The sequence below is a fragment of the Taurulus bubalis genome (genome assembly GCF_910589615.1).
Source record: "Taurulus bubalis genome assembly, chromosome: 20".
Lineage (NCBI taxonomy): Eukaryota > Metazoa > Chordata > Actinopteri > Perciformes > Cottidae > Taurulus > Taurulus bubalis.
In genome coordinates this window covers 8,960,594-8,986,908 of record NC_136608.1, presented here as the reverse complement: position 1 = coordinate 8,986,908, position 26,315 = coordinate 8,960,594, and the positions used below count along the sequence as shown (strand labels likewise).

General features: G+C 42.7%; 1 protein-coding gene across 1 annotated transcript; it reads right to left on the bottom strand.

Annotated features, from left to right (window-relative positions):
• Nucleotides 1-4,465: 4,465 nt before the first annotated feature.
• Nucleotides 4,466-25,586, bottom strand: atxn7l1 (ataxin 7-like 1; the record flags this gene model as incomplete). The annotated part of the gene is made up of 12 exons (XM_079236085.1): nt 25,360-25,586; nt 24,852-24,920; nt 19,914-20,009; nt 13,888-14,080; nt 13,331-13,737; nt 10,311-10,393; nt 8,671-8,939; nt 7,612-7,816; nt 6,954-7,075; nt 5,734-6,264; nt 5,123-5,375; nt 4,466-4,483 (listed from the first exon to the last, which is right to left on the bottom strand). Exons 1-12 carry the CDS (start codon nt 25,454-25,456, stop codon nt 4,466-4,468), a joined length of 2,343 nt encoding a protein of 780 aa, XP_079092211.1. The 5' UTR covers nt 25,457-25,586.
• Between the last annotated feature and the right edge of the window lie 729 nt (nt 25,587-26,315).

Here is a 26,315-nt window from a genome sequence, read left to right as displayed (position 1 = left end):
AACAAGAACAACATAAAATCATTGAAGAGAGAACGGCAGTAAAATGGAACCACGGAACAATCTGTGGTTCCCATTTCATCCCTCTTACAGTACATTAGAAAAACATCATCACAGACAATTGTATCTATGTTGAAGTTGCACCATTTTACCATCTTCCTTAGAGGTCAAAGGTCAGGGACAGCTACATCCCCAAATGGGTTTGGCCTGGCATTTGAATACTGTGTTTGAAACTAAGAAGTAGGTAACCAATACGCAATGTGTTTTAAAAAAAACACTCATCACTTGTAATATGCTGCAAAAAAAATATGTTTTTAGTTTCATTTCCTTGGCATTGTGATTTCCTGGTCAGCAACAGTGTCTTTAGAGCTGACAGTAACCTGCTCATCCTGCTGTGAAAAAAAAAAAAAAAGTAAGTTCCTCTTTCCATTTTATTGTTGATCAAGAAGGATGCTGGTTAAATGACACAAACATATCAATATCTGTAACACATTTGATGTCAATCTATCCAGTATTTGACAAGCCATTTTACAAAAAGCCCAAAATGTCAACCTGCTGGTGGCACTAGTCAGTAGGGTTGATCCCCTTCATCCAAACAGTTGTTGAGATGTTTCAGTGTAGACCCAGGTAGTGGACTGACTGGCCGGGACCAGGATGCTGGGTGGGAGTCGTAGGTCGCCCGTTTTCTCAGATTATAGCATGGAAGCAGACAGCACTCAGCAGTGTTTTCAAGAATAAAAATGGCAATTAAAGATGCATCTGGTCAAATTTTAAGCACAAAATATATAATTGAAGCTCCTTTTCGAAAAACACTGACAAGCACAGAAGACTTATTCGCTCTGCTCCAATAACACAAACAGTTTCGCATCAATGATCCGTACACAGAAAACACTCAACAAATGCATAACACACACTCATCATCTGTGAGACTTTCCCTCCAATTCAAAAGCTGCATCTGTGATTTACAAATAAAACAACAACAACCACCTTCATTCATTTAATAAAAGCTTGGATATAAAGACATGTCTTTGTATACAGCGGGAAATCCATTTCGTGATGCAACTGCGGTGAGAGTGAATCCACCGCAAGGCATTTCTCAGACTGTCAACACAGTTGGGATCAGACACAACAAACGACGACGGTGCGCTGGTTTAGGGGCCAAACTCAGAGAATATAATCATCTTCTTTTACTGTAGTTGCCAGAAACACTTTTACAAATATATATATATATTTGTTTTTAATATCTCAAATATTTATATAAATAGAAGTTGATTAGAGATCTGGGGCATTATGACAAAGTGCAAAAATAAAGTAAGGGGGAGGCTTTAAAAAACAAAAAAAAGAACAAGAAAAAACCTGTTAATATCTCCATAAAACTCAACAGCAAAGATAATATACAACTGCTCTGAAATTCATGAACTTAATTTTAGCTGCAACAGACGGTTACTTCCCATTTCCATTACTATAAAGTAAGTCAGGGTGGGATTTTCCCAAAAACATCTCAGCTTTTAGATGGTCATCCTTGATCTGTGAGTGGAAACACATCTTTAATTCCCACCTGAACCATGGTGTTCAGCCATTAAACCAACATAAACCATCTGTATACTAGTACACATTGGTATGCTGCGTTCAAACAGAGAGAACTATATGCTGTAATTGCAGGCATGTTAACGAGTTAACTGGACACCGCGGGTACCTGGATATGAACCGTGTGTCCACCGTAAAATAAAGACCACCGAGCCGGCATCGCTCAACCGATCTCAGAGTTCTGAGACGATCTCACACGTTGACATGAATAAAGTGTCATCATGGGAAGCACTTGGGAAACGCGTAACACGAATACAACTGATTATGTACAATTCATTCATCATTAGTGCTTAGAAGCTTTTGAGAGAAATTCAAAAGACACATTGGAAGCAGCTGGCGAGTACCAGGTGGGAGCGCCGCTCACAGCTCTACGCTGCTATCCACCACATCAAAATGCTCTCAGTCACGTCGGCTTTATGCGCAACACCGGAAAAATAGACGGGATACCTTTCTGGCGTTTTTTTTTTTATTTACCTTTTTTTTTTGACATGCAAAGGAAATCACTTGAAACTTCAGTCATTTTCTTTCACCCATACAATACCATAACCACGTTTGTGCAACTTTGGACATAAAGTTGTGGCATTGAGCTGCAATAGAAATGACATGCATTCGTTTTGGACACCTGATGCATTTTCTTTTAGGTATTTAAAAGACAATTAAACGCTCTTAGGAATGGCTATACTGCAGAACAAATGGCACCGAGCTTGATGGGTGCAGCCGTAAGTGAAAGCATTTTGACCTGGCCTTGATTTTTTTTTTTCATACACAACAACAAAGAGTAATCACACTGAGAGTAGACAAATGCCTACTGGAAGATAAAGACAGCTTAAAAATATAGCTATAGTTTTGAACATTGGTAGAAATATGAAAAGAGGCGAAACTGCAGGCAAACAGGTATGGGGGTGGGCCTTTATATGAGAATACTAACCATGGCCTGGTGTCACAAAATCAGCCATTGTTCATTAGCGTACAACCGCTATACATTTTTGAGCTTTTAGAAATGTGAAGAAATACTGATGTGGAAACATGACAGTCCACTGACATCTTTGACCTCTGTTTTTCCATCAAAATTCAAGATAATTGAGTGTGAAGGTTCGTGATTAACCTTAGAAATAATAGTTAGACCAAAGAAATCTTAACTCATGGTCCAGTAACCAGACCACTTCCTCACGTGATGAGCCATCTCCAAGGCAACGGACTAATCCCCCTGCTAATGAAGGCCGTGGCCACGTCCCAATTTCAAACTACAAAGTACGTACAGGTTTTGAGTATGTAAGTGTATTCTCACTGGAACAGTGACAATTCAGTAGACTCAAAAGGAGTCAGCGGGTGTACTAAAACGACTCAAATTAAATAAAAGATTTTCTGTTCTGTTGATGGACCTTTGTGGAAATCTGCTCATTGCTGCAAAAAATAAAAAACTGTACGTGATTTGCAGGCAGTGGCAAGACAGATACAAAAAAAAAAAAACGGCAATTAAATTAGCAGTTTGGCTGACATCTGTCGGGGCATATCTTGGATCATTGACAAAATAAAATGTTTTTTTCGAACTGAACACAGGTTGTTGTTACCGGTCCGCAGCAGCCAAAGTCAAAGTTTAGCTGTGTGAGAGTATTAACTGGTATTACTTGAAAAACTGCAAGATTTTGAGAAACCAGGCCAATCTCATCAATGTCAGTAAACACAGACCGAGGATAGGAGGGCAACATACTCCGTTTAGCTCATATTGAGTAAAAGGGGACAATTATTAATAAATACAAAAATAATAAACAGATATGTACACATTTTCAACAATATGATCCATCATAATACTTTCAGCATTTCTTCAAAATGCCATAGAAATGATTTATTTTGCTCAAAAAGTCTCTGTAGCTCAAACATCGAGGGTCAGTTAGAAAATAAACATCATTTAGGAACGATAAATTATTGTAGAAAAAAAAAAAAAAGATCCAACACCGTAGTAAGCATTCCTTTTTGGATGCAAGTCCTCACACACAGACAAGAGTTTGTGTGTTGGCTTCTTGCAACATTTGAAAGCAGAACGAAGAAGAAAAAAGAAACAATCTTCAAATAATATCGGATTTCTTCCTATGTTAAAATACAATGCATTGACGTGGCAAACACAAATGTTAGTTTTTCCCCCCCTTCCCTTGTGTGAACAGGTCCTTGTGTGGCACTCCTTGGGACTGCTCAGTCAGTGAAGAAGGAGGCGAGGGCAGTAAGTGCACTTTGAACACAGAAAAGGGAGAGAGGGGATACATACAAATTGTAGAGAGAATTGTAGAGATGTTGACAAAAACCCAAACTAAAGCTGCTCATCTCTTCCATCTTTGAGGAAAATCAAAAATCTAAAGTAACACAGAAAAAGTGATGGGGGGTGTGAGGTGGTATAGATGAAGGCTGGGTCCTAAAGTAGTCGTATCAGTCGGTCCTTCAACCATCTAGCTCCCAAAAAACACAGCAACCAGGAAAATGGTCAGAACAACCAGTATAGAAAAATGTTTCACCCCCAAAAAACGTACAGTATTATTAAGAATGCCTTTAAAACTTGTTGAGGCAAATTCCCTTTTCGTAGGATACGTTTTTGGATTCCACCGTTTTGTTCTGAAGAGACGCTGATGCAAGGCAGCGCTCCATCACAGTGATCCACACTTACAAAGTGGAGAGAGGGGAAGTGACTGCCGGCCAAACTGTGGGCAAACAATCCAGCGTCCCGGGTTCACAACGGGTGAACTGAACGGTCATTGGATAAATAGGGGTGACATCTCCGAGATGAAGCCGTCTGATTGGTGCCGTCAGTGGAAGAGTGGTGAGGTCAAAGGTCACAAACGGTGGTGGTCTGCACAGCTGCCCAGCATTCTGTCCATGTAACAGGCTTCTGTCAGTGATGCAACTTAGTCTGTTGGGAGACGAAGACAGAGATTTATGAGGTGGTTTTCATTTATTATTATTATTCACCGAGTGTAATGAAACTTCTAACAACTTTGAAAAATATAAAAATTAAAAAACATATGTACAAATTAGCAGAGAGCTACACATTTCATATGCCTTTGAAATGCCTTTTACCACCTGTGCATTTTATTTAAATTTGGTGTCGTCGTGCTGAAAACAGCCTAATTTATGATTCATGTTTCAAAATGTGTCACCTGTATTGGCTTAGACTAAGCATCCTTTATAAACCGAGCCAATATAAAACAATCACTTAACCAATCACTCAACAAAATTCAATTTCAAGAAACTCTTTACTGAAAATGTGCAAAAGAAGAGAACATTCGTCTTTGAGGTAGGCAGTCAATCAGCTCAGTGAAGCTTCCAATTCACATTTGAGCCATCCGATCTACCGCTGAATTAAAAAGACATCAGATACCTCGCGTTTACCTGATTGCCATTCTAGAATCTTATATAAAGCTGACATTTCTTCATTTCCGTGGGGCCGTACCGAGGCGCAGTGGTGCTTTAGCTCAGTGTGAACGTTTAAATGTTCAAATAAGATGTGATTTATAATTAATGTTTATAGTCTTTTCTATGCAACACCTACCTGCCTCGGGGACTCGGGCCCCGAAGCCAGTATTCCCACGCTGTCGCTCCCATTCACAAAGAGGCTCTCCAACCCGCCCGGCCTACTCAGCTTGCTGGCCTTCCCTCTGTAGGAGCTGGGACTCCTCCTCTTCCTCCCCTCTGCTCCTCCCCCATAAGCCAAAGGTCCGGAAGGGGAGGCCAAGGGCTGATAGGGGGCGGAGGCCGGCTCCCTGCTGGGGGAGTAGGGTATACTGGTCGTGCCAAGTACGCGACTGGAGACCAGAGGAGAGGGGAAATTAATTATTAATAGTGAGCTCCAGTACAATTTCCCCTGTTTGGTAGAATCTATTTTGACGGCTATAAAATCATCACAGCAGATTTTACAGTGCTGTATATTTTAGAGGAAAGATAAACACCTGTCATCACAGCCTTTGCACTGCTGACACTGTCCTCTCTGTTTAGACACTGCTCTCCTTTTAATAAATCACCTGTGTTTCTCTACACCAGCTCTAATATGTTGTGTTGAGCTGAGCCTGCATTGTGTTGTTTGTAGTCCTGCCTTTTTAAGATCCGGGGCTGATCAAACGCATTTCTATGATCGTCTAAGCTTTAAAACAGCCCTGCACCCACCTGTTCTGTGAGTTGTGACTTTGAGACCCATCAGCTCTGGACAACCAGTCCTCTCCGCCACTCCAAAGCCCCCTTCCCCCGCCCCTTTTCCTGGCCGGGTTTGCTGCCGTCCCCCCCGAACCTTGTAACGTTGGATGATAGCTGCTGCCGTTCCTCCTAACATTATCCACAGTCGGAAACAAGGAAGAAGGAGAGAAGGATGAGGAGGAGGGGTGGGAAGAGTTGTTTCTCCTCTTAGATCCCACCACAGATTCCTCCATGCCTTTGGATGGGCGGCTGGCTTTATGCGTGCCGTTACGGGCTTTACCCAGTGCGGAAACTGGGGCGACGGGCTGCGGAGCGTCTCGAATGCTGAACATCCCTGCCATAGATGCAGACTGAGGAAATGTGGCGGGGTAGGAGAGGGAGTTGAAAGGGGACGAGAGGTGAGAAGAAGTGATGGAGGAGGGAGAGGGAGTCTGTTGTAAAGTGATGGGGGAGGTACCAGAGGAGGAGAGGGAGAGGAGGCTCTCAGCCGCCAAAGGCACCTTCCTAAAACAGGAAGAGGGTATTTTAGAAGATAAGAAATGCACCAAATAAGTTGCTTTGTTGCTAATACAGATATAGATTCAGAGTACTACACCTGAAGTACTGATCAATATGTTGTTTTTTACTGAACATTGGTCTTCTTTGTTTACATGACATGGGAAATGAAATGTGATTTTCTTGCATCATGTTTGCCATAGTTGCTCCTCCGATGATGCTATCGATATGATAAAGACTCAAAAACTATTCCTTTCCCAACCTTTTTTACCCATGATTCCTCACACATGCCACCCACATTGGAACGATACAAAGACGGTTGAAAGTGGGCACAAATTCCCTTTAATCAACACTCGTATGCAGACCTATCATCTTTTTTAAATATTTGTGTTATTCTCTTTGCTAACCATTAACTATTCTTCAATTAACTGGCTTCTTGTTTGATTACATTTACACGTGACACACACGTTTTTGTATTTCTTTCCCCTCATAAAACAGGATAACATACACGCCACTTCTTTTCTATTTACACCTGTTCAGTGACAGTAAATCTGGTGAAATCAAATCACAGTTATAACTGTGTAAAAACAGTAGCTGGGAAATACATTCCACGTGTGTCGAGTACATTTACACATTTACCTTTATATAAAAAAGCTCTACCCGATCAAAGAAAAACGTGTATGTTCTTGCACACTCACCTCCACATGTGTGCGTTAAAGTGTTTCTCCACCATGTTCTGGAGCGCCAGCCTCATCCTGTCCCATCGCCTGTCGAACACGTAGTGACCCCGTCCCATGAGCCTGCTGCTGAATACGCAAAACTGGAAGGAGAAAGAGGAGGGAGGGTAAAGGGGATTGGGGCAGAAGAAAGGTAATGTCAGGCATGGAGAGAGATGTTGATGAAAGAGGAGAAGGCACATTAAGAAAAAATGAGAAAAAGACGAGCAGGTGAATGAAGAGAATGGACGAATGAAAAAGACGTTGAGGAAAAACAAGAACGAAAGACAGTGAGAGAAAGAGGAAGGAAGTAAGAGGTGGGTTGACAGAGCAGGATGTGGAGTGAAAGAGGCATCAACAGACACAGAGAGATTGATGGAAGACAACAGATGACCAAGAAAGAGCAGACGGAAAAATACCAAAATAAAGACAATATACATTATAATGTGCAATATTGTTAAGACAGGAAATGGATATCCTTCACCTTTTTGATCTTGACCCAGATTCTGAACAAAAGCTTCTGTCTTCTTTATTCTTCATTTTGCATTGAGAGGACTTGATGAGAGCTATACTTGAGTCTGAACACCGACAAAACTAACTCCTTTAAAAGGCATCTCAAAACAGAACTCAAACAACTTACCCCTGAAGGCTGTGGGTGGCGATGGGAGTAGTGAAAGGCAGGTCTGTCAGTGTCCTCTGGAGTCTCTGCATCTCCCTCGTCACTGGAAAGTCGACCGCCGTCTCCTGCCGCCGACCCCAAACTGTGGGGAGGAGGCTCTGGGTTGGGGACAGGTGCTGGTGCTGGGGGCAGAGGACCGGAGGTGGAGGTGATGGAGCCTGAAACCCTGGAAAAGAGAGGTGAGGGGAACAAGGGGAAAGAGACAGAAATGGAAATGAGGGGAAGGGGAAGGAAAGGACAGATTGGAAGAGAGAAGGGACAAAATGGTAAACAGAGAGAAAAGCAAAGAGAAACATAATGTGGAAGAGGAAGAAGAGTGGGAGACGATAAATAAACGAGGGAAAGGACCAGAAGAATAAAAAGGGAACAAAGTCAAGATTGAGGGACAGCGTAGAGAAGGAAGGAGAAGGAAGAAAACAAAAGGAAAAGAGACAGAATGACAGAAAACAAATGGCATTTTTGCATCAACATCGCAATCCATGTGTTTGCAGTGATAAAACCCCAAAAGACTTTCTTTTTCAAATCTTCTAAATAGAAAGAGGAACTGAGTTTCTGGTCAGACTTTCATGAGGGCAGACTTGCCATTCATTAACTACAGTTTCTCCATTCTAGCCCTGTTGTTGTTTACAGCATCCCCTGGTGGGAAAAACATGAACAGACAAGGATATCCTGTGCATCTGTGCCGGCCCACAACAGTTAAACCCCAGTGATGTGTGAGTATCCAAAATAAATAAGTAAATATAAACAATGCTTGATAAATAAACAAAATAATAAAGACATTTGTTCAGAGAGTGTTTCTTTAAAAGTACAGCTGAAACTTTAAAAACCTGACTTACATTTTTTTAAATATAATTATATAATTATAAAGAAATCAACTACTTCAGACTCAAATGTTTTTTCTTCGCTTTCAAACACACACACACACACACACACACACACACACACACACACACACACACACACACACACACACACACACACACACAGTGAATACTGTGTGTGGGGTTTTCTCTGTCCTACCTGGGTATGCGTGCATTTGCCAGCCTGAGCTTCAGCATGGACAGAGGTCGTCCATTCAGACAGTGAGGCTTGCTGGGACTTGAGGTCTCTTGTGGCGTGATACTCTGGCTGCTGCCTTCCTTCCCTCCCTGCGATCCGTCCCTCTCCCTCTCCTTCTCCCTCTCCTTCGCTCCCTGGTTGACCTTCGCTCGGCCCTTGTGTTCGGCCAGGAGGATGTCGAAGTGCTTCCCTCGGCCGGAGACGGCTCGGCGGTGGGTTAAGGAGTGACTCTGTGGCAGACAAAAAAAACAAAAAACATCACAAAAGGTTATTTCCAGCAAGACCTTGTTAATAAAAGTATTGATATGTGGAGAATTTCCCCAGAGTGGAGCTATTTCAGCAGGGCTGATGGTTGCACTTCCAGGGGGTTCAATCATGGATCTTTTGTTTCAGGAACGTTTCCATAATCACGCACCATGCTGTTTCCCACGTCACAGCAGACTAACATGGGTAAATATTGCCGGTTCATGGTCAGCTTGTCAACCATTCCAACTACTTTGGAAGGGAACCAGCTATCAAACATTTGGTTTTCCACTAGTCCTCTGAAGGATGTCCGTGTGAGGCTGATGAACGACTGGTTTAAAACAGGTAGTGTGGCTTTTGGAAGGAAATATGTTTTCTGTACTTTAAGACCTAACAGATGCATCTTATATACTCATAAATATACCAAATAACAAATATGTACTTATTTAGCTCCTGCTCAAGGAACGTTACTCTTAAACACATATCAAATCTGAGATCAAGCCGTTACAGTTATACGATTCATGAATAAAAACGATGACAACAGAAACGGGAAGAACAGCTACACAAAATCATTTTACAATTAATTTGACTCTCCGAATGCAAACGTTTTATTTTCTTTAACTCATGAAAGTTCAGTGAAACGTGTAGTTTTTGGTTCCTCTTACAGGGTCATGATGCTCACGCTCCTTAATCTACAATCATTTCGAAAGCATTATAAATTACAATATTTTTGGGGAACACCTACACCTTAAACTTAAGAAGGTTCATAAATAGATGAATAACATACTCTTGCAGGGCATCTCGTGAACCGTAACTCGTGGTTCTCATTGGGACTGCCGGTGTTAATGAAGACATCAACATTGAAAACAACCAAAGAATAATGAACGATCACCCCAGCCACTCTAAACAATATCAACACGCGAGCTTGATACAGCTGTAATGACTTAATAACCAGTTTGAAGTGATTAGTAACGCTTGCTAGAAGTAATTAAAGGGCAGTAAAATAGGGTTTTTACAGCTGAGATGCTGCAGCCTCATCCAACATCTATAATTACCTCATTAAGTGAAGTGTGGGCCTTGTAATGCCTCCGCACTGCTACCTTGCATTGACTGAGAAAGGGGAAGTGCAGATGGCCCAGACGGCCGGGGCAGCAGCGGGTCAGAGCTGTGGGCTGGAGCCACTACAGCAGTAGTGACAGGGCACCGCTCAATATCGTTACTCTAATAAACAAACAACGCTGCTTTCCTGGTCAGACGGCCTTCGACAGGAAGCAGGAAGAAGGGTCAGAAACGTATTGTTGCCTCCACAGGCGCAGAGCGTGAGTGATCGCGTCTGTCTGTGTGTGTGTTTGTGTTACCTTGCAGGTGAGAGACCTCGTGCAGGGTCGCTTAGTTTCAGGGTCCTGGACTCCACAGTGCTTGTTAGCATCAAAGACTCTCCCTGTGAAACATGTAGACCCATACACACATTAGACTGGTACTAAAGGCCATCTTTTTGTCCATTCTTCCCTTCCTCTTTCAAGTATCTAATTGCATTTGCTGGGAGTTGAAGGCTCACTGTACCACAAGTGCATTAATGTCTCTCTTTTGAGAAAGACATTTTCGCTCCCTGACATTTGTCTATTCAAATATTCCTTTGTTCATTCAAACATTCAGCTGTGGTCTCAGGCTCCTCTAGTCTAATAATACTATTCTGTGTTACATTATTAGAGATTTCAAAACAGCTAAACTGTAAAGATCCCGCAAGCTGGAACAAATCGTGCTTGACAGGACAAACTGGCAGTGGGACCAGAGTCGAGTGTGACTGACGGCCCAGGAAACTCTCTCCTGCTTTAATGAATAGCAAATAAACTTTGATGACGAAATGCAGCTATTAACTTTTATGACCGGGTGAGTTTGCAGCCCAAGTCTCTGATGTTCATTGTAACGATCCTGTAAAAGTCCTCAGGTGTTAGAAATAGCTGACTTTATTTATGGAACATTCTTACTATGAACTTACCATCTCAGTCAGCTTCTTACTAAGAGCAATGACATTTGGGAATAACATATTGTTCACTTACTCAATATTTTTTTTTTTTTCATTTTTAGGGGAAAATAAATCCTCATCTTTCACCTGTTCTGTTCATCTTTCTATGTTCGAACATAAAATAATGCAGAAACAAGAGTGATCATAATGATAGCAGCGATAGAATGATAAATACTCAGAGTTGATTCAGGATGTAGCTTTGCCAAATGTTTACAAGGGACTGTTTTGGCAATTTCTTTCAAATAATGGTTTTAGAAAATATGGTTAAACCAGAACATTGTTTTAGACTTGTTGACTAGTACCGTTTGATTGCCATAATGGACTCAAGTTGTAAACTAGTTGCCAGGTCCTTACATCTCAGAAATGGTGCTGGTTATAATCAGTAACAAGTTTCAAGATAATAAAAATGATTAACCCTTTTACATCTGTAATTATGACAATACACCTGGTCTTTTTTGTCTTTTTTTTTTTTACTCAAGAAATATGTCAGAAAATGTCATTTTGGTTAAATTAGTTTTGCTCCTTTTTTTCCAGGAGAAATGTAACTTTCAAAATCTGGCACGTATTTCTCATTATAATATGTTATAAAGGCTTATTCATAAAATTGTCAAAATAAATTAATTTTCTTTTTACAACCCTTCTGAATGAACTTCAATGTCAATGCCGCTTTGCAGCTACTACTTGCAAATGTTTTGAATCCTGATCAAAGGGTGAAGGCCTTTCATGTCTCTGCTGATACGAAGTGCAACAGCTCAGAAACACAGAGACCTTTGCTGCCTCGCTCGACCTAGCAGGCCAACAACTACCTCCAGTCAGGTTATCTCAAGTAGTGTTGCTGTCAGAGGGCTGTAATCTTCGCCATAATCCCTGTAATCTTTCTGTGCAGTGTCAGACAGGTAGACCGGCGAACACACAAGTGTACGGCAGCAACACAAGAACACTCTCAAAGTTCACACAAACCCTAAACAGTAAGTTGAGAGCACAGACTGAAGGAAGACACTGATGAAATAAAGGAAACCAAAAAACACAGAAGAGAGAGACAGCGACGAACAGAGAGAAAACACCAACAGAGAGGAGGAACGGGAAGGGAGTGTGTGAAAGAACAAAAAATGAGGCCAGACCACACGTACGTGTGTGTGTGTGTGTGTGTGTGTGTGTGTGTGTGTGTGTGTGTGTGTGTGTGTGTGTGTGCAAGAGAGGAGGCACGAGGAGGTCGAGGCAGGAGGTGGAGAGTGAGAGGATAAAAAAAAATATAGAGACACAGGGGGTGCGGGAAATTTCTCAAGAAGACAAGCAGCTTTTTGGCAGCGGGAGCTCGTGAATTAGAGGGTGTAAATCAGAGGCGGAGCGCAGCGAGGCTCAGCACAAACCAAGGGATGAGGGGAGAAGAGGAAAAGCTGGATGGAGTAATGACAACTCCCAGAAGTATCCATCAAAACCTTTTAACTTGATTACTGTGCATCTTTGTAACCTCTCTTACTTTGAGATGACCGCTTGATCAACTTGTGTGGATGAATGTTTATTTAAAAAGAAGTTTGGAAGTTAGAATGGGAAAGAAAACAGCGGTAGATGGGAGGAGAATAAAGTGAGAAAGAGAGAGAGAGAATACCGAGGCGAAGGAGAAAACAAGAGAGCCTTTAAAAACGTCAGCCGTTCCAATAACCCCACCACTGTCTGCAGTTTCACAGGAACGTTTGAAGCCTAAAAGTTACAGAATCAGTTTTGAGACTTATCTGTTGACTATTTAACCCTCTGTATCCCAAGCTGTTTTGGAGCGTTTTTTTTGCTCCTGTGGGTTGGAGTGTCACTGCAGTATGTAAGTTCTGCACCTCTAAGGAAACGGCACAATCGTGGCTAGAAGAAGAGAGAACTCAAACATATATTTTGTGCAGTAAAACACAATTACTATGCCATAAAAGAAGTTTAAGTTGAATTTCTTTGATATTTTCCTTTACAAAAAATTTGAAAGCCCTGGAATCTATATGCAACATGTTTGTGCCCACAAGTGTAACCAGTATTGGAAGAAGAATGGCGGATGTATATAATCTTTACAACCTATACTTACAGCTTCTTCTGTCCTCACCTCAATGCAATTCAGCAGCCTGCAGTTCAGTCGAAGTTTCACAGAATTTTTGTTTTTGTTACGATAAATGGTATATTTTACCGATTGTTCAAAGAAAACATGCTTTTCGATCCCGCCACCGGGTTCTGGGGTTCAGAGGGTTAATGTATTTACCGTTACGCTTAAGATAAAATGAGTGTCACATGATGCATGCATGCACAAGGATTTGACCTGGATCAATACAGAGGATTTCACTTGGATCAATACAGAAAAGAATCTTCAAGGCTGACCTGAAAGTCTTTTCTGCGACCTGGCGGGAGCCTTGGTCCCGTTTTGTTTCTTCTTCTCCAATGGCGATGACGACGGGGGCAGAGCTCCAGGTCGGTGAGAGGGGGAAGGTGACGGGGAGGGTTTCCGGTCCAGCGTGGAAGGAGAAGGTGTTAACGACAGCCGCCTGTCCAGCGGAGAGCGGGCCAGACTGGGCCGCCCGTCCAGAGAGGATGGCGAGGTGGTGGAGCGCGGTGTGGACGGCCCGCCGGGGCCGCGGCCGTTCACAAGCTTCTCGCTGGACCGTTGGAAGGCCGGGGGAGTGAGGGAGGGAGGTTTGAGGGAGGAGGTGGTGAGTCGCACATTTGATGCAGCGTCGGCATGGCTGAGGCAGGGCATCTTCTCCAGGCTCACGACAGGAAGGGATACACTGCAGAGGGGAAGAGTGCAGTTAAAACACTGTGTGACTCAACATCAATCGTCAAAAGCAGCATTTATGAAACTCCCGCAGCTCCTGAAGAATGTTGTGGGGAAATGCGTAAAAAAAGTCATCACATTCAAAAAAGAAGTATGTGCCCACCAGGTCTTGTTCCGGGCCCCCTTTGGTGGGTAGACTGCGAGAGGTGCCTTACTGAAGCGTGAGTGAGGGTAATCTTTAGGGACTTTGAAGGCCAGCGTGTCCCCAGGACCGTGAGCCACAGCGGGGGCCACTGCTTTGGGCTTCATGGGGACCAGGAGGCTCCTGGAGGGAGCGGGGGAGCCGTGGCGCTTCTCTGGAACAGGTCAACAGAGACACCGTGTGTAAGGTTAGATACTGTAGATGTGTGAGAGCTAAAGACACACTCCTACGATCAAGACCAGATGGTCCTGATGGAACACAGGAGAGACAAATCTGTGCCAGAACCGTTCTACAAAGAACTTTAGCATCTACAAATCAATGTAGTGTACTCTTCTCTAATTAGCAACATGCCTGACACCATCTGAAGTGTCCTTGTCTGATTAACTCCACCAGTTTGGTATTATGTGCAGTTCAAACAAGAGCCAACAATTATAAATACATTTGACCCAGATCTGATCAGAATACATAAGTGAAAGGATGCTGAGGCAGAAAAAAAGGGGAATAAATAACAAGACAGTGGGAGGGGGAGAAGGAGAGAAGTTCACACTTACGGTTTTTGCTCTGCATGTCTTTGTGGGAGGAGAGTGGGGAGGGAATGAGGGGATGTGGTCCAGGACTGTTTGTCTCTCTCTGAATGTCTCACAGGGAAACTACACCCCAGCTACCTGGATGAAAACAGAGGGGTGAACATGTCATACAAAAACAGAAAGGCGGTGACACACTGTACACACAGCAACACAGTGTATAGAATTGGTGTGAAAAGTATTTCAAATGATATGTTCCATTTAGCTATAAAATGAGGTGTAATGTCATTCTGTTCATAATTCAAAACAACGTTATTCTAATCTACGAGCTGCTTCAGGAGGTAAATAACCAACATCTGCAAGATCTAACAAGATGAAGCTGATAGATGGATAGGTTGGGGAAAATCAGTTGTTAGTTTTAGCAGGAGACCAGTCCTTGTGTTTGGCTGAGTTTCCTGTCTGCTGATAAGATGTGAATCTAAAACTGAAGAGAGCAGTGACATGATAAAATACACCTAAAGAGAGTCGCTACAGTAGAATATGGACTGCTAAATGTCACGCTGAAGCTTTGATAACCAACCATGTGTAACTATTTGTTAGTTGTCAGATAATAGTGGACTAATACAAAATGTAAGTATTCACAAACATCTTTTCTCAGGCCTTGCCATAAAATACTTGACAGAGAGTAAAGGATATACAAGCCAAGGTATTGTACTCTCTCTAAAACGCACAGTGAGTGGCAGACTAACAGAGTCAGAGATAAAATAGCAGTTATCTGGATGAAACTTCAGATCTATGAGAATGCAGTGGCCCTCCACCAGCCCTCCACCAGGCTTCCGTATAGTAAACACTGAGGTCAAAGGTCGATAGGGATGGGATGCACTCCCAGCTGGGACAGAAAATCGGGCCCAACTGCTGACTGGACAAAAGGCCAGGCCAGTGTGCACTGCACGCACAGGGGTCCCACAGCCTAAGCACATGCCTCAAGTGTAATGGCGAGTGTGTAAATCCCAACAGACGGAGCTTCCACACCAAGCACATGAAACCCAAACGTCACATCCCGGAGGTATGACGGCACAGAAAAGGTAGAGACGGGAGACTGTAAAGAAGCCAGGCAATGTGTCCCATTGAATTTTGTAATTGCGCGAATTGCGCCACACAACCGACAGCTAGCCACTGAGCCATTAGATAAGCACTCTCTGCCCACAGCCGATGTAGATTCACCCAAAAACCTGTTGAGTGACGATCATAGCAGCAGAGAGCACGTACAGCACACAGAGCAAAGGGACCTCTAACCCTCATCCAGTGTGATGAGGGGGACAATCCAACTCTGACGAGATTTAGATTAGGAGACTGATCCACTCACATGTCTGTAGAGAATATCTGCATCATGCTATTTGGTTGATGCTTGAGAGCAAAAAACCTGCAGTATAATTTCAGAAAGCGTTACCTTAGTGTACAAACCCCTGATCAAGTAGCAGTGATGTCATGCTTTACTCAGGAAGCAGCATACGGTTGATTGTGTATGTGTGTGTGTGTGTGTGTGTCACAATGCTGTACAACCCGGTTAATGAGTGTAGTAGTAGTCTACTACTAGCAACACGTTGGAACAATAAGCGCAGGGCAGACAGACTGACCCTGTGTGTTTGCTCAGAGTGCACGAGTACACATGAACGTGTGCTGCAGGTGACTGAGGGAGAATGCGTGTGCATTGTGTTTGCAAAGTGTGTCTGTGTCTGTGTGTATTGAAGAGATTAGCCATTGCATGCATAAGTATAACAGGTGTGCGTGTAGGTGTATGACACCACATTGAGAACTTCTACACCGCCAGTGCATGTGTGTTTTTGTCCAAGGTAAAGAGAGAGCACAATTAGCATATGTGAGAGAGAGAGTGTGTGAGTGAGTGAGTGAGTGAGTGTGTGCGTGAGTGTGTGTGGCAGGTGTGTAAATAGGCCAGTGGAAGTACAGGTCCAGGAGGCAGCTGTATTCAGAGTAGCGGGATCAAAGTCCAGAGCCACATTTGCAGGTATGCAGCCACAACAGTAATGATTTCACACTTTAAATCACACATTATTTCACACATCATTTTTCGTCAGCTCAACTGTACAGTTCACTGAAGCTTATTGAACTCCTCCTCCACCCCAACAATAAATACAACAGATGGAGTTGTGTTTTGTTTTGTAACAGAGCTCATCCTGTGAGTAAAGAGCCAGTCGGGAGCTCACGGTACTGATGTACAATACGTGGACGGCTGCCCAGGCAAGGTCACTAAGCCACTCGACCACAAGGGCACCCTCACAACAACGCTCTCCTGCCTGCCTGCCTGCCTGCCTGCCTGCCTGCCTGTCGTTATGGCAATGCTGAGAGCCCAGCTGGTTGCCAATTGGCTGCTGGCTCATCCTGTGGGTGGAGCCATTGCATGATGAGGAAGCAGAGGCTCTCAGAGCTCAGCTGGGTTTGTTTACGTTGAGCAAGGGAGAGAGTCAGAGAAAGATAGACATGAGAAACTTCAGGTTTATATTAGAATACAGCATTTAGAAAAAAATATAATACAAACTAAAATCAGACAGGAAGGCAGATAAAGAAAGGTTATGAACCATTAATCTAAATACTATTATGCAATATTGAAAATAAATAGATGCATACATCATCAGCATAAGATATTTCAATGGTCTCTGAGCAATGTCCCCTGAAAAGAGGTAAAACCTTATTTTTGATGCCATGCACTTTGCATTTCTAAACACCGTACAAATTTAAGAGCCAAGAAACTGTGTCTGATGTAAAGCAGCAGCTGGCATTTAAATTGTCCCGGGCCTCGGTTAACGGTTCACACACAGCTAAGCCGCAATAACAGCAACACAACAGCGGAATGAGCAACCCCACCAGTAAACCAAACTAAGCAGAACAACAGACAAACAAACTCAGACACAGGGAGCAGCCCACACACACTTGTTAAGGAGTGAAACGAATCCAAAAGGAAACAGGGTATTATTTTTGACCTGCCTCACAGCTCAATAATCCACCACGGCAGACAAAAGTTGGGAATGAGTATAGAGGGAGAGACTGAAACTTAACAGCAACATCCACTTAGCGTGCACTCGACTTCCACACAGCAGGCCGCCAGCAGAAGACACAGACTGGAAGAGTGGAGAGAAGGAATTGTAGTAGATGAGAGAATCGGAAGGAATACACTGATATATCCGAACACAGCATGAAGTTCTGATTTATCCAAAACACACAGCTTCAAACGCACGACTTACTTAGTTTGGTGTTCAGTGCGAGGGCTGAACAATGCATATATAATAAATATTGTCGTGCTGCAGAGATGTCTTGGCCTACAAAATCATACTCTACAGACTTAAGCAAGCATCTTTGTTTGGTTCAGATCCCCGCAAAAACAACGTCATACTCATTTCAATATGTCTTTGAATAGAAATGAGAATAATGATGTAAAAATGAGCATTCCCTCTAATATCCCAAATCATATCAGAATTGCCCTACAAGTCAAATTGATCGCAACAATTCCGGCCCCAAATGCACTAGCATACAACATGCTATTTAAATAGACTTATACTAATTATACTAGCCCTTAGAAAACCCTTAAATATAAGGTAAGTTTCAATAATTCTCCCACATTGCTTAAAAAAAAAAAAAAAGAGTGGTGAAATCAAATATCCCTATTTGGGGAATATCTTTATAACATCCCAGTCTGTGCAAAATAATCTTTGAGGTTCAACCATAAGCATTAAAAACAATCTCTTTGCACATTTTCTCTGTTCAAGCTCATAGGCGAGAGCGCTGCCAGTGTGAGGGATTTATCCCACTGGGGCCACTTATGCTAAGAATATACATGCTCGCCTTCCTCTCCGGACATTTAAACGAACAAATCCAGTAAATGCAGACATCAAATACAGTTTGACTGTTTTTGAACAGATGACGTGGCAAATATTAAACATCCTACCAGCACAGGTCCTAGCTTAAAGTTGTGACCAATCTCTTCGTCACACACGGCGAAGCTTGAGCAGCAAACTGGGCGTGTATAACTCGGAGCCACAGACCCCTGAGGCAGCCAACCCCATCCTCCTCTCTGTGTGTGTGTGTGTGTGTGTGTGTGTGTGTGTGTGTGTGTGTGTGTGTGTGTGTGTGTGTGTGTGTGTCTGTATTTCGTATCTAAGGCCTCAGTGCTGATTTGACGCACAGGTCAAACATGAAGGCAGATCCCATGATGGATACACACAAATACAAGGCTATCGCAGTGAATATGATTTTAGAATTTAAAATCCCCAGCAGGACACTTCCCTGGTGAGGATATTACAGCAATATGAGGAATATGCAACAATGGGAGGAAATGCATAAAACATCAGAAGGAAATCTTGATGGGGCCCAGTTCCTAGAGGCAATCCGCTCAGCAGAGGCCAGGAGGAGCATTTGTCATGACACGGAGTAGTTGAGTGAATAATGCTTCACATTTAAGAATGAATGAATGCTGGTCGGTTTGGCTGAATTGAAATGAAGATGAGGTTAAAAGTATTTGATGAACTAAGACGAAAATGATTCACTCATGCTGCTTTTCTACTCGTCAGCATGTGACTTGGCCTGCTGGTCTACCACAATGCCAGCTTGTTATTATATTGTGGCCCGAGGACAGCTTTGTTTCATAGGGAGCTCTCAGGAGATTCCCACTCCTGACGGTGGGTGTGGGTGTGTGGGTGTGTGTGTGTGTGTGTGTGTGTCTTACAATACCCCTGACCTCTTTCTGCTGAGAAACAGAAAGTGAGAATGTGTGAGCATGCAACTCCGCTGGCCTCTCTCCTCTCAGGGAGAAGTGTGTGTGTGTGTGTGTGTGTGTGTGTGTGTGTGTGTGTGTGTGTGCGCGCGCACCCCACCACTCAAACAGAAGGCTATGGCTGGTGCACGTGCCGCCAACAGAAGGAAGCAGCAGCTCGCGGGCAGATGCGAGCGCGCTCAGTGGAGCCACGGTCAAAAACAAACAAGAGGTAGACGGACAGGGTGGAGAGCCAATGGGAGCTGGGATCAAGTGCTACAGCTTAAACAATAAATACTCTTAAAAAGGTGAGGTTTAACAGATGGGTGTGTATTTTCTTTTGTTTTAACCCATCTGCCAGTTGAATCTTTCTTTTGCTTGAATATTATTTACTGGAGTACAAGGCTATTATCTTAACTATTGTCATAATTGGCTTTGTCCATATAAACAAAAAAAACTTGGGCACAATGTTACATCAGGTCCATTTTTCTGTAAATTATTTAGTGTTTGTTTGTTATATCAGCCTGCTGAGTATTAGACAGCACAACCAAGTGGTGTTTATTTGCTTGGACTGGGGTAGTAGATAGACTATGTTTCAAATAGCCCTGCAGGGATAGATAGAAATGATTGTGTTGATCTGGCTGTGTGTGTGTGTGTGTGTGTGTGTGTATGTGTATGTGTATGTGTGTGTGTCTTACCGTAGTGTGTGAGGATGCCCTGAGGAGTGACCACCTGATTGCAGACATGGCAGACAACAAGACAAAAATCCTCCAGTGCTCTGTAGCCAAGCATCTCTGAGAAAGACATGAAGAGTCCACATTTCAGAAAAAAAACAACAATCAGAGTTCAAGGAAAAAAGTGTCCTTCAGAGTAAACTGTCTGTGGGAAGAAACGGCTCTTGTTCCTAGTAGCTTTCAACCATGTATTACCACCTGCTCACTCACATTAGGACAATTCCTTGCAGCCTTTTTAGGGCAGCGACTCATGATTCATTTTAATTATGGATCCGCCGATAATCTTAAAGTTTGAAAATCCTCACAACTGAGAACTATACAGAACAACAACAGCGAGAAAATAAACAAAAGTAAAAATATATTCTGTTTAAATTACACACTTTAGCTTTGAAGCTGCATTTTACGATTATGACAGCTACAGATAATGCGTGTGCAGACAGACAGAAAAAACAGACAACCCTTTCAAAGCATCCTGTGGTCTAGCTAGCAAACAGAAACTTTAAGCCTGGAGATAAAAGAGATACTCAACCCACTAAACAAAAAATAATAAATAGAAATATTGAGGAAAAGAATTAATCCAATGATAAATAGCCAATATCTTTTTTTGTTTATCTGTACCTAATATTCCTGTACCCAAACAAGCTCTGCTGACAGAAATCGCAGCACTTAAGCCAGACTCACTGAGGGGAGGTGGGGCGTGCACGGATGTGTGCATTTGTGGAAATGGAAGAATGTGCGCATGTCTGACAGACGTACGGGTGCAGGCCTTGATGTCATGACCTTGCATTGCTGGTGAGTTCTGTGTCATCTGGGAAGTCAAAGAGACCATCAGACATGCTTCGTGCACATCAGTCTGCGTATGTGTGTGCGTACAGGAAACACATCTGCGAAGGTTACTTAATGTCCAAGTCATATCATACAACTATGCAGACAACGAGAGCGTGTGTTTGGTGTGTGTGTGTGTGTGTGTGTGTGTATATATGTGTATACAGACTGCAAAAGGTCAGTGGGTTTCATTACGCTTGCATGAAGTGTTCAAGGACACATACACAAACACTGAGGTTGCCATGATGGCTGGAAGGAATATTTCTTGACTTTAGAGTGAATATGTGAATACTGACTGAAGACGGCTGGTGAAGGGTTATGAGAAAGAATCAAATGAAGTACAAGAGAGTAATTCCAAAGCGGTAAAATGAGCCGTTGTTAGCTGCTGAGGAAGTGGCTTTTCTCATCAGGCCGACAGTTGGATTCAGAGTAGCTGCCTCGTCAATTCAGAAGAGGAGATTATCTCTCATTCTTTTTCCGTGCCCATTATTTCTGAACATGCTCCTGGATTTAAGCCACAATTCTAACTCTCTGGTTCCCTTGTTTGCTGACCAAAAACTGCTTTCCCCTCAAGCAAATAAACTGTGTTTGTTTTTGACTTAACTAAAAGGGCCCTGATCTGAGCTATAACACACAAATAGAGAGTTTTGGCTGCAAAGCACATTTTAAATACGGTCATTGTTGTCAACAGGTTGTGAGGCGATTGGGTTAATAACTTTGTGATGTGATCAGTTGAACCCGGAGCCAGGAAACACGGCTCTCTGCTCAAAAACTTGATCACTGTGTTGTGTTTCCTGCGAGCTTTTTCTCTGGAAGCGAGCGCGTTTTGTTGTCAATAAACTACCAGACTGGTCCAGCCAAATCAAAATGTGCAAAGTACTCTAGTGGGAGGAGTAAACAAAAATGCAAGAACGCAATTTCCTCAGCATCTGCCAAGTCAAATGTAAACTAAGTGCGTCGCCTATTTCTGCCGCCTGAATGTTTGTCTTTCTCAAGCCAACTGCCAAACGACTGGCAGGCCTGGAAATGAACTACGAAAAACAATCAGTCACCGGCGAATGAACATGAATGGAGTTACTAATAACAATAAATCATTGGACACAGATTACATTTAGAGCAAGTAAATCCAGATACCATTGATAACACGCTGCTTGGAAAGCAACTGAAACAGAACGGGTAAACAAAAAAGGGTTTGACAGCAGTGACTATCAAGATAAAAAAAAGAGAACAGCAAGTTGCTCAGCCTTGCGCTAGGAAACGGAGGTGTGGTTGACTCAAGGGAAGAAACCGCAACATGTTTCACTTAGTAAATGACCTGCAATCAACCAACATAGAGGAAGCTTCGGGCACAAGAGCCACTTTGGAATAATCACGGTTTCAGCCGTTCCAGAGGAGGGCACAGGCCGGCTCAACTCAAGTGTTTTATGAACAGGCGCACCAGATCATTATTGGACCTACACCAACTTGTCTGATCAAGTAAACGCACTTAGCAGCTACTGGCTGCGAGCTTAGGTTTCAGGATACACTACAAACTATTCTCTCCCATTTTTTATTTTTTTTTGCAAAACTGCCAATGCTACAAATATGGGTTAAACTTGTGGAATTCAAGATTCCAGCAACTTGTATGAAGATAGTCTTGAGTTCTTTTATTGACATAAAAAGGTGGAGACTCTTTTTTCTAGGAAGCAAACTGTTTACAATCGTAACACAACTGTCAGTTATGATCAGGAAATAGTCATTGAAAAAAGTTGAAACTTACTTTACTCAAGTTGTAACTATAGGCTTTAAACATCGGTTATCAAGGTCAGAACATTCTGATCATCAGGTATAAAAGCCAGGATGAAAAATGAACTCCTGGAAGTAAAAATATGACATGAAGCCATTTGTGGAATAAACTGTAAGAATTATTTCACTGATATAATCACAAATAAAAGTAACAATCTGACCTCTCGGCTGAATACATTAACATTAAAAAGACAAGTTAATAACCATTGCACTCCAATATCTATTCAAGGATTTTGCTTCATTTACTTTTTATACCTTCTACATTTCCATTCTGATGATATATTAAAAAGTTTTTTACGGCTACCTTTCACAATTATTTAACCAATTAATCTGCAGATTATTTGCTCTATTAATAATTCATTACATGGTCAAGAAAATATCAGAAGAAAAACAACAAGTTTTCACAGTCACAAAATCCTAAAGCCTACGCCTCAGTCATATTGATTATATTGTCACATCAGATGAAGAAAAAAAGCAAATCCTCCTTTAACAATTAATCAAAAATAGTTTCCAATACATGTTGTGTCTCAGCTCTTAAGTTTTTTGATGTAGACTTTATTTTTTATCTCAAGCAATCTTTCAGAAGGCGCCAGGGATCTTGAAACCACTTTGCTTAATAGATTTTGCAAGAAGTACAAGAAATGTATCCATCATTTCAGCTTGAATCACTTAATGCAGACAATAGAAACACATTTACAAAAATAATGTAAATTTGGAGTTGTCTATTAGGTAGCAGAAAAGCCTCTGTTGAAAGGATTTAAACATCAGAGAAAACAGCTCATGCAATGCAAAGAAGTGTCGTACAATTGCCTGCACAATGTTCTAAGTTCCCTTCTGTTTGATGCACGCTGCTGCATTAACACTCCGAGCTCATTTGATCTGGGACAACTCTCAAAGCGTGCTTCCAGAGATGTCTTCATCTTAACATTGTATAGAACGAATACTACACTACCAACTAAAGGATCGCAACAATAGCATGAGACAGTGGGAAACATACAAATAGAAGCATTACAGCCCTGCTTACTTCTAGTGGAGGTGATGACAGCCGCTGTCAGGCCGACAAAGTTGCTGTTGGTTGTCATCACCTCCAATGTGTGCAAGAGTGAGAAATAGACATAGATACCAATCATGTCCTGCATCTCTCTTCACTATCTACAGATACGTGTACGCTGAAGTGACAAGTGAGTGAGCATGAATCTATGGCGAATCACGTTACTTTCTGTGCGACACAAATTTGCAAATAAAGCTTTTGAGACGCGTTTCCCCGTCTGTCTGTTTGCATATCACTCTCAGCAGGCCTTTTCAGTGTCATGTTGCCAACAGATCAGCAATTCTGGAAACACCGCTCCAGTTTGGCTCAGAGAGAGGAAGATGAGGCATGTGTGTGTGTGTGTGTGTGTGTGTGTGTGCGTTGGTATTTGACCAGTGAGAGTGAGAAGAGATTCCCCGCCTCTGTGTTTGTTCGAGGGCTGCTGCACGCTTAAACTTTCAGGGGTGACTCAAGCGGGTTAGTGTGAGGCGAGTGCTCCTGTAGGTATTTATACATCGTGGGATGTGGAGGAACTCCCCTGGCTCTGTCCCTGGGGGGTTAGGGGGTTGGAGGCATCAGGGCACCCCACAACCCCCTCATATATATATATATATATTTTTTTTTTTTCCGACAGCCCACCAGCTTGGCTAAAGTTGCACAAGCATGCAACACTTATTCCCCTCAACAGTTTCACCTAGCCTGGTGTTGAAAGACCCAGAACATCCGCTGACCTCAGCTCACATTACAAGATAAGAAACTGCTTAATAGTAGATACCGTCAACATTAATGTCATTGTTGATCTGTTCTGTCTTTATCCGTCACCGATGTGTCATTTTTCCAAGTAAAATTAAAACAATTAAATTAAATAGTCTCCGTTTCCAGCTTCTTAAATGTGGGGATCTAGTTGTGCTTTGGGACATTTGGTCATTACATCACCTTCCTTCAGCTCTGGGGAATTATTATGGCAATTATATATCATTTCCTGACATGTTATGTGCAAAAGGTAATGGAGAAAATAAACCATTAGTTACAGGATACTTCCTGTATGACAGCTGTGTTATTCACACACAAGCATGTATTTAAAAAGTATATAATGCCCGTTAAAGGATGTTTCTGTGAGAAGGGGTTAAAAATATATACATATAAATATGTTGGCATCCTTTACGCTGCAGAGCACGTACCACAAAACACAAAACAACAACAACAACAAACACCCGCGTGCCAGTGACGGCGCTAAGTACCTGTCAGCGCAACTTCCTCACCTTCTTTACCGAGCCTCACGGCTCCGCCGAGGCGGTAGAGCTCCTTGTTGCTGTTGTCCGAGGACGAGTCTGCGTCAGAAGAAACACAACAAGGCGCTAAACCAAAAAACACACCGCGTGCGTTCACAACAAACTTCGGGGAGGGGTAGCCACGCTGGTCCGAGGCTGGCCACCAGGCTAGCGCTTAGCTTCGCTAGCTGGCTTCCTCCTGTCACAGCTAACTAACTTACAGCTGCTGGCGCGAGCGTTCCTGCACGCGCCAGCAGCGGCACCAAACTCCGCACTGGAGCGGGTTAGCTCCGCGCGCGCGCGCTTTGCACGGCTATACAAGCAGCCCTATTATTAATATTGCATTTGCGTAGTAGTCGTTTTTTTGACAGTTACTTTGCTGCGCTTTGACAGACGCTGCATTGTGGAGCGTGCTCAACTCAATCACAGACAGTTGGAGCACGCACTTCCCGGCAGTTTTCCCGTGAAAAACAACGAGGCTACCGACGTGCGAACTTACTGTCAACAAAACGTAATTTAGCCGCACTGACGAAGGAAGACCAAGGCTCGCAAAGGAAGGTATCCGGACTTGGTATTTGGCGATCCAGTGTCGCCATTGCTCTTCCTTCTTGTTGCTTTGCTGTGAGCAGTTTTCTTTTTTTTCTCTCTTTTTTTTTCTTTTTTCTTCCTGTCTCTCCTTCGCACGCAGCAGGCGAAAAACGAAAGAACGAGATATGCTGACGTCGTTGTCGCTGGGCTTCGGCTGGGCTCGGCATCCGTCGGAGGGTTAAGGGTCGAGATGTTGAGCGACAGACGGACGGGGAGCTGACGTTACGCACGAGTTGAAAAGTTCAGAGGCCTATGGCGGCAGAAGCGTCACGTCATAACGCCCGACTCACTCACACCGTCATGTCGCATTGGAAACAGTAGATATGAGCGTTTTTAAATTGGGTAATATAATAGAAGACATGGGGGGGAATTGTGTCGGTAATTGATTGGTAGACATATGAACTACAAATACAATAAATGTATTAATAAGCTGCTTGGCATTACATTCTGTGACAAACAGAGCAGATTATTGAGGGTAATAACACAACTGGGGATGTTTCATTCAGCATTATTTGCCAGACATTAAAAATAATTTTGTATCGATAATAAATCTCATCCAGACTGGTGATGCACAGTTAGATATATTTGTAAAACCAAGTGGACACAATAATAACTGGAACCATCTACCTGTTGCTGTGACTGTAAATGTCAAGACCTTATTTATTTTTCTCTTTACCCACTACCTACATATAACTATATATGTAGGTTACTGTTAATCGCTCAGGCCTACTAATGACACAGAGCAACCTTAATGTACTAGGGATATGCTATCTAGACTGTTGTGAAAAATGGTGGCAATTGGGCATTTTGCTATGATATTAGCCCTGGCAGGAATGACCATGCGGATGAACCACATACTGCTTTATG